Source organism: Sphaeramia orbicularis, chromosome 6 (assembly GCF_902148855.1).
Source record: "Sphaeramia orbicularis chromosome 6, fSphaOr1.1, whole genome shotgun sequence".
Taxonomy (NCBI): Eukaryota; Metazoa; Chordata; class Actinopteri; order Kurtiformes; family Apogonidae; genus Sphaeramia; species Sphaeramia orbicularis.
In genome coordinates, this window is record NC_043962.1 from 46,493,384 (window position 1) to 46,514,312 (window position 20,929).

Sequence of the window (20,929 nt, forward strand, 5' to 3'; positions counted from 1 at the left end):
AAGCATTAAAATCAGTATTAACAGTTTGCTATACTATGTTGCAAATAAACATTAATTTTAGACAACACTTAGTCTATATAATGTATATTATTATGGACGGAGGCAGAAAAGCCAGGTGTAGATTACTGCACAAAGTGAGAATTTTTTTTTCCTTGGTCAGGATATGTACAGTCAGTCCAGCTTGGATTTACAAGGCTGACAATTAATACTGAACAAACAATAACTCAAACTATGAATTATGAAAGAGCTGCAACATCTTAAACCGACCACAATGAACATTTGATAGATAAACAGAACCACAGTGCTTCAGTTTCAGCTTCAGAGTTTGTCATGTCTTTAATGGATTCTCTCAACTCACCATATATTGTTTATTAGTAATTTTTTTCCCTTCTTTTTTTTTTTTATCAATTACTAGAAATTTCAGGAGACCACATTTGAATTCCAGGCGACCCAAAGGTTGAAAAACTGCCCTAGGAGATACAACACGCTCACTTTAAGGATCTGTCACTTATTTGTAGTAATAGGTGGATTTTCCAAAGTCCGAGTTGCATTGAACGCAGCTTTACTTTTCCTCGTTTTATGGTCTCGTTAATGTGGATCATCATTAGTCGACACTTTGGACTCTGGGCAGATTCAGTCCTCCTGCAGAAGGCTCACACTACTTTGAGAGATGCAGACGGGTACAGCTCTCATTTATGATGAGGAGATGACCAAGTACAAACTTCTCTGGGTTGAGTGAGTAGTATTTTTACGTAGAGCAGGCTAATTCACAGGCACCGTAATGCATTTTTATCATTTAATCTATGGCGTTAAATGTTGGTCACTTTTGAATACTAACGTTAGCTACAGCGACCAGTTAAAATCTATATAAAGTAGGATATCGTAAAAATATTCGTCTTAATTTAGAGTACGTGAATGAAACGTAAGGCGCATTAGTGACCATCAACACTGTTGTTAGCTAACTTGCCTTCCTAAACTATGGATGTTCTATTGTAACTGGCCCGATCAGGAACAACATCTAATAACTTTAGTTCCTACCTCATAATAATGACTCTCAATGTGGAATTGTGGAATTAATCTAATAAAAGTTTATTTCTGAATGTCTGTATATGAACATCAGAAACAGACTAGGAATTTATATTTATAAACAGTCTTTTTTTTTTTTTTTTCCAATTCTGATTTGGAGGATCACAAAAAAGCACAACATCAGATATAAATCATCATCAACAGCTAAAATGAATGTGAGTGTGGATTGATTTTTACCTTTAATTTCCTGTTATTTTCGAATAGGATCGGACAGAATTGGATATTTTAGAATAGGTCTCTCTTGTTTGTTGTTTTCATACCATGTGTGGAGAAAAACAACTATTATAGCTGTTGTGGAAATTTCCATAAGCCTAGTAAGAGAATTACATAACAAAACAAAATGTCTTTGAGAGTTTATTGTTGTCACCAAAATACAAACATGGTGCTCGGCTTGAAGAGACAAAAGACTTAGAATAAAGTTTGAGCTGCTCTCTCATACTTCTCCCACTCAATTAACTTTGTATTTCTACCATTAGTCTTTGGACTCAGAGCAAAGAAAAAATCCAAGGTTGCTCAGAAGACAAGTTCATTTATTCAGTGAATTGTCAAAGGCTATGAAGTGACACAAGGATATTTTAAATATGGCCTCTCAGTGCCTTTCATTTATTTTATCTTGTATCTCAGAAGGGAAATTGAGACAAAAATCACTTTTCAAAATAACAGATTGTTATAAATATAAGACATAGTATATGAAAAGTAAACATATTAACCCTCCGGCATCTGGGTGCGCCTTTTAGGCACACTTTGCACTTCATTTTCAAAAACTTCATATTATTTTTCACAATTTAAATAAGGTTAGAATTCAAAAGTTGTTCATTTTTGCATGATCTTTAAAATTCTGGCTACCAACTAAAATTTGTACATTGTAAACAGAAGAAAATTACAAGACTAGCATTTGTCTCCCAAGTGTGCCTAAAACACACTATTTCTTCCATTTGATATGTATGATTAGGGCTGACCTTGATTTACAAAAATAAAATCAAATTAGAGCAGAAAAATAAATCAATATATAATATTTAATTGTTTTATTTATAAGAGTGGATTTTACGCACACTTGGTGACAGATGCTAGTATTTTAGAACATTTGACCTAGCACCAAAAATAATCATGCAAATTAACCAATGTTGGAGTTAATCATTGACATATGCCAGGCTGCAAAAATCAAATAAAATGTGATCCACTTTTTATGTAGTATATTGAAAAAAAAAAAATTTTTGCATTTTTTGCATCCAAAAAAAAAAAAAAAGGTTTGTTTACATTACAAACACAGCATTTAAAGGGTTAAAAAATGTGACAATTATTGAGTATTTGGTATTTTTATTTACGGCTCAAGTTGATGAAATAGAAAAAAGTGTAAAAGAATTAAAAACAAACTGTATGAATTTTTTTTTTACATTATTCCACAAGTGTGCGAAAAGGCACACTTGGTGCTTAATAAGGGCCTTGCTGGACGGGATACCAGAGGGTTAACTAGAAGCACTCGGAGAGCGCAGACCTCCGCCAAGGCTGATCAGTGGCCCCCCCCCGTGGGCCCCCCCACCCCCGATCACCACCAAAATTTAATCATTTCTTCCTTATCCCATTTCCAACAAACCCTGAAAATTTCATCCAAATCTGTCCATAACTTTTTGAGTTATGTTGCACACTAACGGACAGACAAAATAAACAAACAAACCCTGGCAAAAACATAACCTCCTTGGCGGAGGTAATAATATAGGCTGTAATTGGAATTTCTGAGAGTGGCATTTCAAAAAAGTGATGCAAGCACAAAACATTGGCCAGCACTGACAATATTACAGTACATCTGTACAGGCAGACAGAAGACACATCCAAGTAAAACACACTCAGATGACAGCATGAATAAACGTGGCATAATAAATATAGTATTTTTTATTAGACTGCATCAGCTCTCAGGACATTGAAAGCAGTATTCAGAGTCACTCATTCTCAAACAAATTTTGTTCCATCTCCAGCCCAGCGTGTAAGATTGAAGTACCCGAGCGCCTGACAGTAAGTCATGAGGCTTTGGTCAAGAATGGCCTGGTCGATCGCTGTGTTTCTGTACCTGTCCGGGAGGCAACAGATGCAGATATTCTGCTGGTTCACAGGTCTGTTGATATTTCACATTTTAACACTTTATAAACATCAAGGAGGAATGAATTTTCAATTGTAAAGTGTGTACTCTGCTGCTCCTAATAGTGAGGAATACTTGGAGGCTGTGAAGAAGACTCCATTTATGACTCTCGAAGACCTAATGGAGTTCACCCAACAATATGGAGATGTCTACTTTCACCCAGTAAGTGCAAATACATAATAGTTGTATCCCTGAGTGGCTCCTCACATCTTACTCATAACATTTTGTTAATGATATAATCCAGGTCTAATCCCGATTACTCATTACCTCTTTTATATATTTACTGCTTTAGAACATCTACCACTGTGCCAAACTGGCAGCAGGAGCCGCTCTGCAACTGGTCGACAATGTAATGACGGGGAAGGTGAGGAATGGCATGGCTCTGGTCAGGTGAGACTGAAATGCTTTTATCAGTTGACAACACTGCATTTGGGGATTTCTGTACCAAATACTTAATTATTCTTATTTTACACTTGCTATTCTTACTAATTAACATTTTTTTTGTTGCAGTTAGGTTTGGTGAAAGCACAAAACAATCTAAATCATTTCATGTTTTTTGTTTGAAACGTGTACTTAGGTTTAATAACACTTTTACTTTGGTATGACAAACACATTTAACAACTTGGAACAAGGAAGAGATATAAAGTGACAAAATGTTATAAAGCAAAGCTTTCGACTTTGTTGACTTATTTAAATGTTGTTTTTCAGACATTGAACTAAGCTTTGTTACACACAAGCGAACTAACCCCATATGAGAACATTATTTTTTTTCCAAAACTACATAATAAAAATAATTTCCTCCTTGTGGGACTAATAAAGGCTTATCTTATCTTATATCTTATCTTAAAATTCAGTTTTTCTTTATAAGATACTATAATACCCCATATACTTGGGAGACCTTAAGAATGATTACAAAACATATTACATACATTTTATGACACTGTTTGGCTGAACTCTTCATACTTCATAACATTAGCAATCTACTTGTTTTTTTTTTATTGTCTGGATTTAAACACCCTTACAAGCAGAAACTACTGTACATGCTGTTTGTAACATATGCTTACTTCTCCTCCAAATGACTTCATTAGTTCTAATACACCGATGGTGAGTATTTAAAGCATGCAAATACTGTCTGTGTTTTTCATTTTCAATAGACCTCCAGGACATCACAGTATGCGCAGTGCTGCCAATGGATTCTGTGTGTTCAACAATGTGTCAATAGCAGCACAATATGCCAAGCAAAAACATGGGGTTGAAAGGTAACATGATTTATTTTTATTTTACATTTTAATAAGCACAATTTCTAAGAGAAGCTTTTTTAAAACTTGATTTAACCTGAATATATTTACATCTGTGTTGGTTGTGTTAGGGTGTTGATAGTGGACTGGGATGTACATCATGGTCAAGGTGTGCAGTACTGCTTTGAAGACGATCCAAGGTCAGTTTTTCTTAATCTTAAATCACAGTTTGTTTATTTACTCATTGCCAAATTCAATCATCATTTTGCATTTCTCAGTGTTCTCTACTTCTCATGGCATCGTTACGAGCATCAGAAATTCTGGCCTCAGCTCAGAGAATCAGACTACGACTGTGTTGGCAAAGCAAAAGGAGCTGGCTTTAATATAAATGTACCGTGGAACAAGGTTAGTGTCTGTGTTGTCATTTGCCCTTTTGCTTCTACGTGTGCTCTGATGCTTGTGTGTGTTTGTCTAGTATGAGCATATTTGACAACATGCTTTCTGTTCAGGTGGGGATGCAAAACACTGACTACCTCTCGGTCTTCTTTCATGTCCTTCTGCCAGTTGCATATGAGGTGAGAAATGTATGCTGTAATAACAAATAGAGAAGCAAAGTCCTGTCCCTTCTGTCATCAAAAGAGTTGTAGGTAGTAGGGCTGCGTGATTAATTGATTTTAAATTGAAATTTATTTATTTTGAACACGCAAAGAAACAAAATAAGACAAAAACAAATAACACTGAAAATCACTTGGATTATTTAATTAGGACGATGTTTAAAAAAGGATAATCATCAAATCGAATTTCATCTCTCTTGTGTCTTTGGGCTGTGCACCTCTGGGCTACTGTAGCTCCTCCTCCTAACTGTGAGAGTGGTCTCCACACACCAGTACACAAATGGTGTTTGCTAAGGAGAGTGAGAAGTTCTTTGCTAAAAATAGCAAGAGGAAGTCGGTTGTGTGGAATTGGTGCGGCTTCAAAGTTTTCAATAAAGACCCAACCATTCCTTGCTGCAAACTCTGCCTGAAGGCAGTATCTGTCAAAGACAGCAGCACAACCAACTTATTTCAGCACCTTAAACATCATCACATGCCAGAGTGCGAGCAGTGCGTTGCATTGTGGGCTGGACACAAAAATGACATGCTGACTTCTGTTGTCTTTTGTAGTTTTACCCAGAAATCGAAAATCAAGTTTTTAGAGGAAAAACACTGGGATTATATTTTTGGCCAAAATCGTGCAGCCCTAGTAGGTAGTAAAGAAGCATCTAATTTTGTTTGAAACAGCCCCATTGATGTCAACTCAAGTCAACTTTATTTTTAAAGCACTTTAAAAACAATGCAGTTGGCCAAAGTGCTGTACACAGACTAAAAAACACATGAAAGAATTAATAAAAACAATAAAAATAATTATACAGTAAAGCAATAAAAGCCAACCTCTCACACTGAGTTAAAACCCAAAGAAAAAAAAAAAAGGTTTAAAGAGAGGATTTAAAAACGGCAATTGAGTCGGATGGCATTACCTTGATATATTTGACCTTCAAGAATGAGTAAAAAAGTATTTCAAGAGGTTAAAAGCAGAACAAATCTGATAATTTTTCGAGATTCAGAGATATTGTTGCAGATGTTACTGTACTTGACCAAGCCTGCAAACTTTCAGTGATATCACTCAGGCAGTTTTTAATGCACAATCTTTCTAATTATGTATTTTTAGTCTCATAATTCAGTGGTGTATTGTCACATTCTTGACTTGGAAAATAGTGTTTTCAGTTGATTAAAAAAAAAAAAAAATGGCAGACAGTGTAGTGGTACAGAGGTTTTTTTTAGTTTTGTTTGAAGCTTATTTCGAACATGAGTAGAAAAATATGAAAGGCAAAGAGAAAACCAAATGTAAACAGAACATTCCAGAGTATCGAAGGCAAGAACTTCATTTATTTATTTAAATTTTATCTCTCCCCAATGATAGGGAATATATGGGGGGATGGGTATGTTGGGATGGATATTTTTGTTCATTATGTAAAAAATAAAATAAAAAGATCCATATATATGTCTATAATTTAATCCCTGTGATTGAAACAGTCATCTTTTTTTTTTTTTTTACAGTTGTTCTGACACAATGTATTTTCAAATTCAGTTTCTCTCTTATGTCTCCCTTCTGGGATAGACTCCAGTAACCCTACTGAGGAATGTGGGGATGCATTTTAGGAAATGATTGAAAAAATCCAATCCAGCTTTATTTGTAAAGCACTTTAAAACAACCTCAGTGGACCAAAGTGCAGTACAGAAGAATAATTAAACCAAAATAGAAGAAGAAAATACAGAATAGATTTAAAGACACAGAACTGTACAAAAAAGAAAACAGTGCTGTACAGAAGAATAAATAAAGCCCAAATACAAGAATAAATTAAAAAACATAAAAGAGCCATGAAATAAAAAAAAAATAATAATAATAAATAAAAATAAACAAATAAAATAAATAAGACCAATAAACCACTACCAAATGAAAACAATAGTATAAAAATAATACCTTCAAAAGACGTTGGCATTAGTCAAATAGCATCAGAAAGTTACAGGTCCATCACCACTGACTAATGTGCATATTCTTCCCATGGGGCACAACCTGAAGCGGGGGGGACTTCACCTCTCCATAGAGATGTTTTGAAGTTTGTTTTCACAGAGTAAGTTATTCTTTTGTTTTTTGTTCCAGTTTTGCCCAGACTTGGTTTTGGTGTGTGCAGGCTTTGATGCAGCCATCGGTGACCCAGAGGTACTGATTAGACATCAGTAGTTTTATTTATGCACATTTGCAGCAACATTACAACAATATGAGGATTCTGACTTGTTTTTCAGGGTGAAATGTGTGCCACCCCAGACATCTTTGCCCACCTCACTCACCTCCTGATGAATCTCGCTGATGGCAAAGTGTGTGCGGTGTTAGAGGTCAGTGTGTGGTCTTGAAATGCGCTGTGGAGCCTCCATCCATTTACCCCGTCATTAGTCCTGGCATTTGCTGTGCTTGGCTTTGTTCATGCGTCACGGTGCTTCATACTTGGAAATAATCAGGATCTGTCAGTACACATGTGACGTGTTTTTGTAGCTTCTGATTGTTAAATTCAGGGTTCCCGCAGGGTCTTAAAAAGTCTTAAAGGTGGGGTACGAGATCTTAGAAAAACGGTTCGAGGAAGCTACATTTCAAAAATACTCAATTCAAAAGTCCAAACCCCTTTCTTCAGACAACCCCCCGAAGCCACGCCTCCAGAGTGATGACATGTGCAATGCTTGTTCCTGAGGGTTCACAAGCACTGCACAGCAACAATTCACCAGCTCCGGCTCTGGCCCTGGTCCCGGCTCCCGGCTCTGATCCATGCATACCTCATTCAGTCTCCTCCAACACCTCCGCTCTTACAGAACTGGCAGCTGAGTTTGATAGACATATCACCATTCAGTCATTTCGATTGGGCGCTTAAAATGATTGGATGGTGTTTTTTCAGTCCTGTCCATTCCATAGGTGACTAAATTTTTTTTAATTTTTGTGTTAGAGCATTTAATTAATTGGTTTTAATCGGGGTGTGAAGGGGATTTTAAGCAATATAGTGAAAAATGCTCCAGGAAAACATCTCCTTCCCCACCTTTAAATGACTTGAATATCCAAATCTGCATTTAATACCTTAAAAAAGTCTTCAACGGGAATTAAATTTGATATGGTAAGTCTTAAGTTATGTTGTAATAAACTTGTTTGCTGTATTGTGTTTAAATGTGTCTGTCAAATGTCCAAGCTGCCAAGAAAGTAACATTAGTCGACTCAGTTCCACCTGTTCCAACCCTACAATTTATGTTGAAATTAGGAACCATTTATCGCTAACTTTGCAGCCCCTGGGTGAGAAATGACTCAGAACGGTGCAAATCAAGGTGTTTGAGTAAATAAATATATTTTCCTAAATTCTAGGTGTCACAAATTTTTCCCCAGTATGGCTGTGAAATGGGCATTATATTCAGTTCCCAGTCACCTGGGGAAATGACTAAATCTGCAGAAGAAAATCATGTGTGTCATGTCTTGGTCCGCATTTGATGCCCCCTCTGATCCGCTCTTCCGTCGCTTGGCTTTCCGAAAATTACTGAACTCAATATCTTCCATTATGCTTGCACAATGTATTCTTTTGTCAGTATGCTCAACGGCAGACTTTGTGACCTAATCCCAATTTCTCTTCCTTCACACGCCTATCAGACTAGGAAAAAGCATCATATTAAGGGAATAAACGGAAACTCAAATGTACTAGTGTCAGTATAGTTTGCAAAGGTCCGCAGGTATGGAATGATATAGGTAAAGACGTACAAATGTCTCCAACTGTACAACTTTTTAAAAAGAGATTTAGGAGGCAACTGCTACTGGAATATGCTCAAATATGACTTAGTGCTGTAATCCTTTTCTTTGCCTACATGTAACTTGTTTTAAGACTGTTGGTGACTAGACCACTTGGACCTTGTTAGGAGTAGAGCTTAGATTAGTTTTAGGTTAGGGGAATTAACATTATTATTAATATTAACATTTTTTTTTCTGTATGTGAGTGTGTGGGAGTGAGACTTTTGATCAATGTGCTTATCATGTAAAACTGTACTGTGTGAGACTATGGATGCTTGAAAAGGGGGGGGGGGTGTTTTTGGGTTTGTCTTACTGTAAAATGTGTTGCATTATTGTTACATGTGGTATTTATTCTTTGTGTCTGGGCCCCTCTCAAAAGCTCTTCAGCTTCCCAGGGTGTCCCATTTCACATAATGTAAATGCAAAATGTAATGTTCTTATACTTAGATCTTTTAATATATATGGGAATGTATGAATAGTATTAAAAAGCTCCTAAAAAGTCTTAAATTTAATTCGTAGAAACCTGTAGGAACTTGAAATGTACCAGGGATTCCGTCGTCCTTCTTAGATTTTTGTCCATCCCATTTTTCGGACACTGTTCACCCGATTCTTTTCAAATTTCACAGACATGTCCTTTTTTTGTTTAGAAATTTTTGAAAAGTTTTTAAAAAGAATGAAAGTTAAGACTCTAAATGAATGCCTGGGTAGACAGAGTATCAGTGAGCAGGAGGGACAAAGTGTTGTGTGACTGGGCAGGGGTATTAGTAAACTCTACTTACTTTTTCTCTTGTTTGCATATATGTTTTCTAGGGGGGGTACAACTTGACGTCCCTCGCCCAGTCTGTGTGTCAGACATTTCAAACTTTGCTTGGAGATCCAACACCTCTGCCTGTAAACCTGGATGGTCCTTGCCAAAGGTCTGCCTCATTTTCAGTCGTCTTTACAGAAACTTTAAATTCAGCTTTATTACCCCGCCCCCCGAAGGGGAGGCAAGGGGTATTGCTTTCGGTTCTGTTTGTTTGTTTGTTCATACTCTAGCAGCAAAACTATTGGTTGAATTCATACAAAATTGGGTTTATGGATTGCCAGTGACCCAGAATAGATCTGATTACATTTTGGGGAACAGAAGGTCAAAGTTCACATTTTTTATGAATTTTTCAAATCTTTTTTTTTCCCATTCACTGATAATGGGCGAAATTTGAAGTGTCTGTAGCAGCAAAACTATTGGTTGAATTCATAACAAATTTTGTTTACGGCTTGCCAGTGACCCAGGTTAGATGTCATTACATTTTGGGAACAATAGGTCAAAGTTTAAATTTTTTATGAATTTTTTTCATCTATTTTTTTCCCCATTTACTTATAATGGGCAAAATTTCACATGTCTGTAGCAGTAAAACTATTGGTTCAATTCATGCCAAATTTGGTTCATAGATTGCCAGTGACCCGTAATAGATGTGATTATATTTTGGAAAAAGTTAAAATTTTTAAATAGTTTTTAAAATTCTTTATTTTTCTCCCATTTACTTACAATGGGCAAAATTTCAAATGTCTCTAAAAACGTACATTTTGTTTCAATTTACTTCAAACTTGGCACATATATAGAGGCAATTGATATGCTGACATCAGCACACGCATAGACATGATGACATCAGCTGGATTGATGCCAAAATAAACTACAATTTGTACGAGGGACAGGGTTTGTTGCCTGGCACCACTTGTTGATTTAGTTTTTTCTTCCTTCAGTGCACTTGAGTCTGTACACTGTGTCCGATCCGCTCAGAAGCCATACTGGTCCTGCCTCAAACATGCAGGTAAAACATGCGCATACATTTTTTTTTAGGTTTTTCTTAAGCGGCTCTTGTTCTGACCTTGAAGGTTGATTGTAAATTCCTCAGGATTTCTGCCGTTTTGTATTGTTTTCACTTCATAAAATATTTATCCCACTTTTCTCCAGCTGATCTACCCACATTTGAGCTCAGCACCAAACGTATTAAAGTAGTGGAAGAAGAAGAGAGGACAGAGAAGGTTGAAGAGGAGAAAAACACAGAGGAAATAGTTTGGCCAGACCCCCCGAAACGTGTCAGTCCTTGTGTTCGCACTGCTGTAGTGCTCCCTGATGGCGTGGATTGTCCAGATGGATGTAAACGCTTCACTGATTTACATCCTGATCCACTTCTAGGCAAAAAACTGTGAGTTGTTAACAGGGTTCATACGGGTGCTTGAAATCCTTGAAAATGATTGGATTTCAATGTTGTGTTTTCAAGGTCTGAAAAGTGCTTGAATTTTAGTTTAAGTGCTCATAAGTGTTTGCAATTATAACTCTGTGATGTGATTTAGTTATTTATTTATTTTGAATATATGCTCTGGCAGGTTAGATGGGAAGCCAAAGCTACTTACAGAAAGGCGATACATTTTGAAAAATAAAACTTTATGTCTACAAATAAAATGAGCGGGTGCTCTTAGGTCGACTCCAGGTACATTTTTTATCTACATTCATTCATTCATTTATTGTTTATTTCGAGCATTTATAGAATACGTGCAAGTTCAAAAATTCCAAAATCATTAATTAACACTTGAAAAGGAGTGGGAAGAAGAAAAACATATTTAATCTGACCCCCATTCTCATCATCAAATAACTTAATATAATAACATTACTCACTCCTGTCCTAAGACTTCAAGCCAGAACGATGAACGAAATAGGCCTGTACCAAATTAGAATAAACTCATTTGACAGTATTTACATTATATAACCAAAATGTGTGTGAAAAATAGAAATAAAGTACATTCCTGGTGGTTAACAGTCAACTTACATTATAATAATTTCATACCAACAATGGTAAGAATAAAACTATAATACCACAAATGGTAAAGGGCAGCACATCCCAGCAATGGTAAGAACAGTACCAGAAGGTAAGGGACAACACATATCAACTATACTGTAAGACCGGATAAGTTGAATTTACTTAAATTTGAGGAAACCGGTTGCCTTAAAAAATTTAAATAAAGAGTAATGAAAACTTGTGTGTATTAAACTTAAATGCTTTATTTGAATGGAATTGCTATTTTAAGTACAACACACTAAGTGCCAAGTTAATTTAACTTAAAATTTGTTGCAATGTCAATTGCTTTATATAATCATAGACCAGGGGTCACCAATCCTGGTCCTTGAGGGCTACTATCCTGCATGTTTTAGATGTATCCCTCTCCCAGCACACCTGACGGTCATTATCAGGCTTTTGCAGAGCCTGATGATAGGCTTATCATTTGAATCAGGTGGGTTGGAAGAGGGATACATCTAAAACATGCAGGATAGTAGCCCTCGAGGACCAGGATTGGTGACCCCTGTCATAGACAATATCATTAGTTCATTGTACTCAGGGGTTCAGCGAGGTTGTGGTGTTGTTGTTAATTTTGGCTTAATGTGTGTATGGCAATGTTTATTGGCGTTTTTGTTTTTGTATTTCTGTAGAGCTGCACCATGAGTGAGAGCCATAGGACGAACAATGGCTTTCCTGTTCATCTCTGATTTTTTTTCTTGTTAAATGAAAATCTTAATGCCTTGCCAAATTAAAAGTACTTCCTGTATTGGCAAATTACATTGAGTTAACTTCCTGCCTAACTTCCATCTACACTGTAATATATTAAATTAATAGTAATGGATTAGGTTTATGTAGTGCTTTTCTATGAATGCATGCTCAAAGCGCAGAGGATCCATTATTCATTCACTCTCACATTCTCCCTCTGGTGGTGGTAAACTACATCTGTAGCCACAGCTGCCCTGGGGTAGACTGACGGAAGTGTGGCTGTGAGTTTGCGCTTATGGCCCCTCCGACCACCACCGAACATTCACACACATACACCAGTGTGAGTAGCAGCACTGGAGGCAAGGAGGGTGAGGTGTCTTGCCCAAGATTCGAACCGCCAACCCCTCGGTTATTGGACGACCCGCTCTACCATCTGAGCCATGGCTGCCCCCAAGTTGAATAAATATACAAAGCAATTCATATTGCAAAAGACTTTAATTTAAATAAACTTGGAATTGAGTACAATGAAGTGATGATATTAAGTCTATGATTATACAAAGCAATTGACATTGCAACAAATTTTAAGTTACATTAACTTGGCATTCAGTGTGTTGTACTTTAAATAGCAATTCCATTCAAATCAAGCATTCAAGTTTAATACACTCAAGTTTTCATTACTTATTACTTAAAAAATTTTAAGGCAACAGGTTTACTCAAATTTTTTAAGTAAACTCAACTTATCCGGTCTTACAGTGTAGATGATGAACAACAACACACATTAACATTGTAAGACAGAATATTGATGTAACGTCAGTATTCAGACCGTATGTTTATGTAACAGTTGAAATCTGTGGATATTTTGGCATTGCTTGTGTTGGATGTCCAGACTGTTCCAAAGTTTCACTCCACATACAGACACAAAAATGTTTACGAGCGGTTAAAAATTTCTTAATCTTTGGATCAGTGCGAGTGTAATTGAAGAACACCAAGTGGTTTTCCTTTTTTTGGATGAAACTTTGTGTTCTGCTTTATTTGTAAACTTTTTGCGATTGTAAATATAATTTTAGATGTTTATTGCATAATACAATTCACATCATTGTGATAAAAAGTGAAAAAATCACGAGTATGTATTCCGGTAGATGTGTGTTTTACCCCAGCGGTAAGATTCTGTGCTGGAAAAATTTGAAAATGACCCTTAAAAGTGCTTGAATTTGACCTTGAAAAATGTGTGTGAACCCTGTGTTATTATCATCGATCACAAATGAACCTTAGTTTTAGTTTTTTTCAAATTGACACAATCATGAGTCTGTGAGGATCTTTCTCACTGTAATGGTTTTGTTACTTGTCTCACCTAGGGAGAACATCCTCAAAGACTCAAACGACAGTGACGCCCTCTCCACCCTCTCCAGTCTCACTGCTCTCATAGAGAAAATGGAGACGAACAAGGTACAGTTGCAGTTAGTGTGACGTGATTATCCTCTGGCTGCTGTGCCTGCTTTAATGACTTGCCTACATGAGCTACAAACTGATATCATTCTATTTAATTACTGCCTCTCAGATCTGCAATGGGTTGGTGCTGGTTCGTGATGTCTCCATGGCGATGATGTGTGTGGTCCAACATGCAGCTTCGCTCAACAAGCGGTATAACAAATCAAGAATATGGTCTATACTTAGACCCACTGGATGTACTGTTGTATTACTATGAATTGCTTTGTAATCAGAAACACAGATAACGACCTTCTTTCTCCAGGCATGTTGCTATATTTTTCACTTAGAAGAATGGTCCATTTTTTTTACAACTCCGTACATTTTATCTGTATTTCTGCTCTAGTTTGTCAATGCTTCCTTTCAATACAGGGCTTTGATCGTGTGTGTTGCCAACGAGGCGATCCCGATTGACCTCACAGACGATGGGTGATTATCATGTGTCCTCTCTGAGTTTGTTATAAAACTAATAAAAGAAACACTTTGTTCACTAAACAATGAACAACGTGAAGGTGACACCCTTTTTTTTTCCCCCCAGTAAAACCATAATGGTGCATTTCAGCAGCAAGGAGTCAGAGGAACAGAAAGGCAAATATTACATTCCTGTGTGTCTGAAGAAGGTAAGATTTTACTGATATAGAAACTGGAATTCAGAGGTTTGGTGAATGATATATTTTTTGGATTGGTTGTTCATTCAAGACTTACCTCTCATATGTGTTGAAACTATTCTGTCTCAACATGTAACACACAACCCTGGAAATAAATAACAGACTGCTGGTTTTAGTAATATTTAAAGTTTTTTTTATTCTAGAAATAACTGACAACATTTCTCTCATAACTAATAATTAGCATTTATTTTCACAGAAGAGCAGCTGGTTGAAATAATAAAAAAACTTTTACTTCACTAGTGATACAAAGAGAATAGATTCAAATTCATTTTAAAAACGGCAATATTTTAACTTTCCATTATAAAGTCAGTATTTGTTCAAATCAACCAAATTTAAATATTTGTTTTCATATGTTTTAGAATCCTTTCCACCAGTCTTCTCATATTTTGGGTGCTTTTTTCAGTTGCATGCAGATCTGGCAATATTTTTTTCCCCAGAGGTTTAGGTACTATATGGGTGCTTCTACAGGGGTTGGACAAAATAATGGAAACACCTTCACCTCAAGATGATAATGCCCCAATCCATACAGCTAGAATTGTTAAAGAATGGCATGAGGAACATTCTAATGAAGTTGAGCATCTCGTATGGCCGGCACAGTCCCCAGACCTCAACATTATTGAGCATTTATGGTCAGTTTTAGAGATTCAAGTAAGACGTCCATTTCCACCGCCGTCGTCTCTAAAAGAGTTGGAGGGTATTCTAACTGAAGAATGGCTTAAAATTCCTTTGGAAACAATTCACAAGTTGTATGAATCAATACCTCGGAGAATTGAGGCTGTAATTGCCGCAAAAGGCGGACCTACACCATATTAAATTATATTTTGTTGATTTTTTAAGGTGTTTCCGTTATTTTGTCCAACCCCTGTATGAAACTGTTCCCAAAAAACAGGACACGGGGGCTAAAAATTCAAACCAGATGTAGACTAATGTTATGAAGCAAGTTTGGAAGCACTTTGGGTCTATTTTAAAAATAAATATTTGCTGAGATAAAAGAGAAACTATTTTTTAGATAAAACACATTTTTATATTATTTTACATTATATTTAAAACAAAAATCTGCATGTAACATGGTCAAAAGGACACGAAAATTACGCGCGACTATTTTTTTGGAACATCTTTTTATTCTCTCACAGGTACATTTTGGGAATCGAACTAATAATGCAAGGCAGTGTTTCACAAAAATGGCTGCTGTTGCAAAATCATTTGGGATTTATTTGTGTTTAACTGGGCAGGTTCTGCATGTAACACAAGTGGATACGAGGGGTTACATACAAAACCTGGAATGAGACTGAGATTCATGAAAAACCCACATGTCTGGATTAGAAAAACCACTAGGATCATCAAATTTCACACAGTGTCTTTATTTATAGTGGCATATAAGGCCATTTACAGCCATGTTTTCCAGATCAAATGCACTGACACCTAGGTAGCTTTTCACGTCCGATTTTGGTCCTATTTTTGGTCCCAATATTTTATTAAAAATTCATTAATTTTTGGATGGCTCAGAGCAAGAGTATAATTTTTTACATTTATCTGAGGTCATCATTAGGTACATCCTGTGGGGAAATATGTCTACATTTCTCTTTTATTATTGGGTCTAAAAAGCTGGCAAAGTGCCAGGTACCAAAATGAACCCAGTTTCATAGAAGCACCCATATACTATACCATATTAAACCGTTTAGTGCAGGGGTTTCAAACTCATTTTAGCTCAAGGGCCACATATGACCCAATATTATCTAATAGTTTAAAAGTAATAGTTTAAAACAGTGGAAAAAGTCACATTTATGTAAAAGTTACATTATGAAAATGTTTTGATCTGTAAAGTTTCCTTAAAAATGTGAATTAGATGAACAACCTGAAATGTCTTAAGAGCAGTAAGTGCAATTGTAATAATATTATGCTTCAGTTTATCATTTACACATGTACATTACAACTAACAGATCACAGTAGATCCACAAATACACAAAACATACAGTAACAGGCAGAACGTTGTCAAAGTTGCGCTCATTTTTCTTAGGACATTTCATGTGGTGCATATAATTAATCATTCAGTGTACATAAGAGATTATTTTTAGTTTTATTGTCGAGTTCTAGATAGGTAGATGCGTACTCTATGTTTATGTTTATTTTTTTATTTCTTACATTTTTTATTCTACTTATCTTAAATATTTTTGATCCTGTAACTCTTATTCCACTGCTGTTGTTGTACTCTGCTGTTGTAATGCTGCAATTTCCCCACTGTGGGACAAATGAAGGTTATCTTATCTTATCTTATCTTATCTTATCTTATCTTATCTTATCTTATCTTATCTTATCTTATCTTATCTTATCTTATCTTATCTTATCTTATCTTATCTTATCTTATCTTATCTTATCTTATCTTATCTTATCTTATCTTATCTTATCTTATCTGTTCAGGTTATTCAGATTTTCTGTGAAAAGGTAATTTGTAAATGTAAATATTTTCATGTACAGGGTGGGGAAGCAAAATTTACAATATTTTGAGGCAGGGATTGAAAGACAGTGTATGACCAATTAGTTTATTGAAAGTCATGAGAATTTATTTGCCACAAGAAAATTTACATAATAGAAAATGTTTTTATTCTATGTGTCCTCCTTCTTTCTCAATAACTGCCTTCACACGCTTCCTGAAACTTGTGCAAGTGTTCCTCAAATATTCGGGTGACAACTTCTCCCATTCTTCTTTAATAGTATCTTCCAGACTTTCTTGTAATAGTTTTGCTCGTAGTCATTCTCTTCTTTCCATTATAAACAGTCTTTATGGACACTCCAACTATTTTTGAAATCTCCTTTGGTGTGACGAGTGCATTCAGCAAATCACACGCTCTTTGACGTTTGCTTTCCTGATTACTCATATGGGCAAAAGTTTCTGAAAAGGTATGGATAATAGTGTTTGGTATGATTATGACATATGTAATATGTTTGGTTTCAAAACAATTGACGTAGTGCCTGCTGAGAAAAAACAACTAAACGTTCATTGTAAATTTTGCTTCCCCACCCTGTAAATTTACACAATTTACATTTACACTTTTTTATGCTTTATTTATAGGTAATTATGACTGTGCTATGTGTTACCCCTGAACTAAAATAATTTTGACACCTCTGATTGTTGATATCATCAGTGTCACTTTTGCATTTCACAACTTCATCTCATGGGCCTGACCCTTTGGCAGGTCCGTTTTGGCTCACGGGCCGTATGTTTGACACCTGTAATCTAATGGGATCAACATAAACTGACTATCAAATGAATGACGAGGCACCTGGTGTGTTTATCTGTCCACAGGGCTGCAGTGATACGTCAGGGATCATGCAGGCTGTACTGGGTCTCGTCCTTCCTCTGGGGTATCAGTACAACCCTGATCTGGTTCTGCTGGTTCGGATGCCAGATTGTAGAATTTCTGAAAGCGTATGGCAACAACTAATAGGCATTCTGCAGGGTCTGGCACAAGAACACACACTGGTACTAATGCAGGTAAAACAGTTTGGCCAGTTACAGTAACCTTCATCTAATTACCTGGAACAGCAGTTAGAACAAGTCGCTTTGTTTATTTCACAGAAACCTATTAATTGTTTTGGAGCCTCATTAAATTCCATAAAAGCCAGATTTTTCCACACACCGCTTTGAATATAATCTCCCATTTTTTTCTCAAATTGTCAAATATTTTTTCCACAAGACTTTGTTCTGTACTATGTCTGGTGTGAGTGGATTATGCAGAACTACAGTGGTGGAAAAAATTATTAGACCACCCCTTGTTTTCTTCAATTTCTTGTTCATTTTAACCCATAAAGACCCAAACAGCCACTGGCGACCAAAATCATCTACTGATCTGAACTGTTTAACCCTTTCATGCATAGTGGTCACTACAGTGGACAGGTATTCTACAGCTGTTCTCTTGTATATTCATGGGTTTTGTTATTTTAACACAGTGGACACTTGTGCATCATCACAAACACTGAACAATCCATACCAGTACTGTAACTTTGCTGTTCTTGATAAACCTGTATAATATGTTTTAGTGTAAATCAATTGCTAGTTGTTATTAGACTTTAATTAACAGTTTTGTTAAATAAAAAGTTTTTTGGAAAATGTTCTCCATGAAGTGGAGCAATAACTAGCATTAGAGTATGTTAAAATGTGAGAAAACATCAGATTAGCGGCATTAAAAATGTTTTTATTTCATAGTTTTCACACATATCACTTTCTGGTGATGGGTTTTAAATACATGTTTCTTTGCTTCAGAATTAAACACATGGTTTCCAAATGAGTGGACATTTTTGTAACTCCATGAAAAATAGGTTTATTAAAAAATTTCAATTGCGTTGTTTTTTTTTTCATGCCTAAAGAGGAGTGAAATCACTCAAGGAAAAAAAAAAAATTGACTAAGATTCTCATAATTCATGCATGAAAGGGTTAATACCTGTTTATCCACTAATCCTATCAATACATGGAAATATTTGGTGTAAAATACAGTTATTCATCTTTTCATGGTCATCAGATATGACCCATTATGACGTTCAGAGGCTCCGTAGTTACCGTGGAAACACCATCATCCACCAGTACAACCCATGGAGTTGGATCAATGACAGTGGCTGGAGACACTGGGTTTATGTCCAGATATTGATATCTTTGCTGAAAAAGTCACCTTTTCTTCAATTTTCTCTGTTTCTGATTTAATAATCCTCAACTTTAATCTGAGCTTTTATGAACATCCACATGATCAGTGAATTAAATACAGGAAAATACAAAAATTTAATTACCTGGAACAGCAGTTACAACAAGTCTCTTTGTTTATTTCAGGATGATTAATGGGATCTGTTTCGTGTACTTTAGGAGAATGAGAAGGCCAGTGTCACCCCCAGCGCTTCCACTCTCCTTGGGAACCCTGCTCCACGTCTGGGTCCACTTCAGGGTCCACAGTCAGATGATGTGGAGGCTCTGGAGAGACTCAGACAGAAGCTGCAGTCTGACTGGACGCTACTGCAGACCACAGGTGAGAGTCCAGTCCTGTAATGGTACAGCCACAGATATTATAAAATACAATAAAACACAACGTGCACAACAGTAAACACACTTCTTTCCCTTCTTCTCTTCAAACAGCTCCAGACAGCAGATAGGATCATGAGCACTGACACTGATCCTGTCCCCTAAACGTATTAAGACACATTGTCTTTAAAGGAACAAGTACACTACAAACAAAAATTTGAGGATATTTCTTTTTTTTTTCCTTTATTTTGTCATTTTTGCCATTTGTAAATAAAACTATGTCTGGTCATTAAAAAATGTGTTTCAGATAAAAATTGTCAACCAAATCCATTTAATGGAAATGATGACATACAATCTCCGCCTACAACAGCATAAGGTTGTAAAGTACTGGAAAAAATGGGACTTTTTCATTCAATCTGTGGACAGTAAACAGTCTGTAAATGTGTGAATGTACCTGTGACTGTGTTTCTCTTTTGTTTTGTGTTTTATATTAAAACAATAAAAAATAAAGTACAAAAAAAAAGATAATACCAAAAAAAGTGTTTCAATTCACACACACAAAAAAGTAAAAAGCGCTGTGCAAGAATCCCAACTGAAAAAAATAGCCCAAAAATTAGAAATATCCTTAACTTTTTGTTTGTAGTGTATGTTAGTATTCTCTATGTTAGAATAATCCTGTATTTGACTCCTATGCTTTGGGATCCTGATTAACGTGAATTAGATTTTTACTGTCTGAATTATTGTATAGTCTGCCTTAACCCTTTCATGCATAGTGCACACTCCAGTGGATAGCTATCCTAAGGCTGTTCTCTTGTGTATTCGTGGATTTTATTGTTTTAGTTCCATATCAGCGAACACAATGAACGCCTATGCATTATCCCATACATTGCAATTCATACTGTTAGTGTAACTTTGCTGTTCTAGATAAACCTGGTCTGCACTAACATGTTTGAGTGTAAATCAATTGCTTGTGATTGTTAATAAACTGTAATTAACCATTTTTCTTAAACAAAAAGGTTTTTTTTTGCACATTATCTCTATAAAGTGAGTAATAACTAATATTAGAGTATGTTAAAATGTCACAAAACACCAGATTAGCAGCATTTAAAAAAAAATGTATTTCATAGTTTTCACTCAGTATATCAGTAAATACATGTTTCTTTGCTTCAAAAATTAAATACATGATGTCAAGCTGAGTGGATATTTTTGCAACTCCGTGAAAAATAGTTTCATAAAAAAATTTTCAATTGCATTGTTTTTTTCATGCCAAAAGAGGAATAAAAACACTCAATATCTTGATTAGGGTCAAAACACGGTGTTCAAAATCTCTCTGACGGGACATTTTAGAGACAATTTGATCGACATTTTTACTTTTAAATTCATTTTTGCTTTAGTTGGACCATAAGGGATTATCCAAAACATGGAGCTATTTTATA

At 35.8% G+C, this 20,929-nt stretch overlaps 1 protein-coding gene across 1 annotated transcript; it reads left to right on the forward strand.

The window, feature by feature from the left end:
* The first annotated feature begins 571 nt into the window (after window positions 1-571).
* hdac10 (histone deacetylase 10) lies at window positions 572-20,404 on the forward strand. Its single transcript, XM_030137466.1, has 21 exons — window positions 572-735; window positions 3,060-3,194; window positions 3,286-3,382; window positions 3,513-3,610; window positions 4,375-4,479; window positions 4,590-4,658; window positions 4,737-4,863; window positions 4,968-5,033; window positions 7,159-7,218; window positions 7,302-7,391; window positions 9,622-9,728; window positions 10,555-10,622; window positions 10,766-11,000; window positions 13,691-13,781; window positions 13,894-13,976; window positions 14,193-14,249; window positions 14,359-14,440; window positions 17,793-17,981; window positions 19,341-19,500; window positions 19,608-19,696; window positions 20,137-20,404. The coding sequence occupies exons 1-20, from the start codon at window positions 671-673 to the stop codon at window positions 19,622-19,624; spliced, it is 2,001 nt and encodes a 666-aa protein (XP_029993326.1). The 5' UTR covers window positions 572-670; the 3' UTR covers window positions 19,625-19,696; window positions 20,137-20,404.
* The last annotated feature ends 525 nt before the right edge of the window (window positions 20,405-20,929 follow it).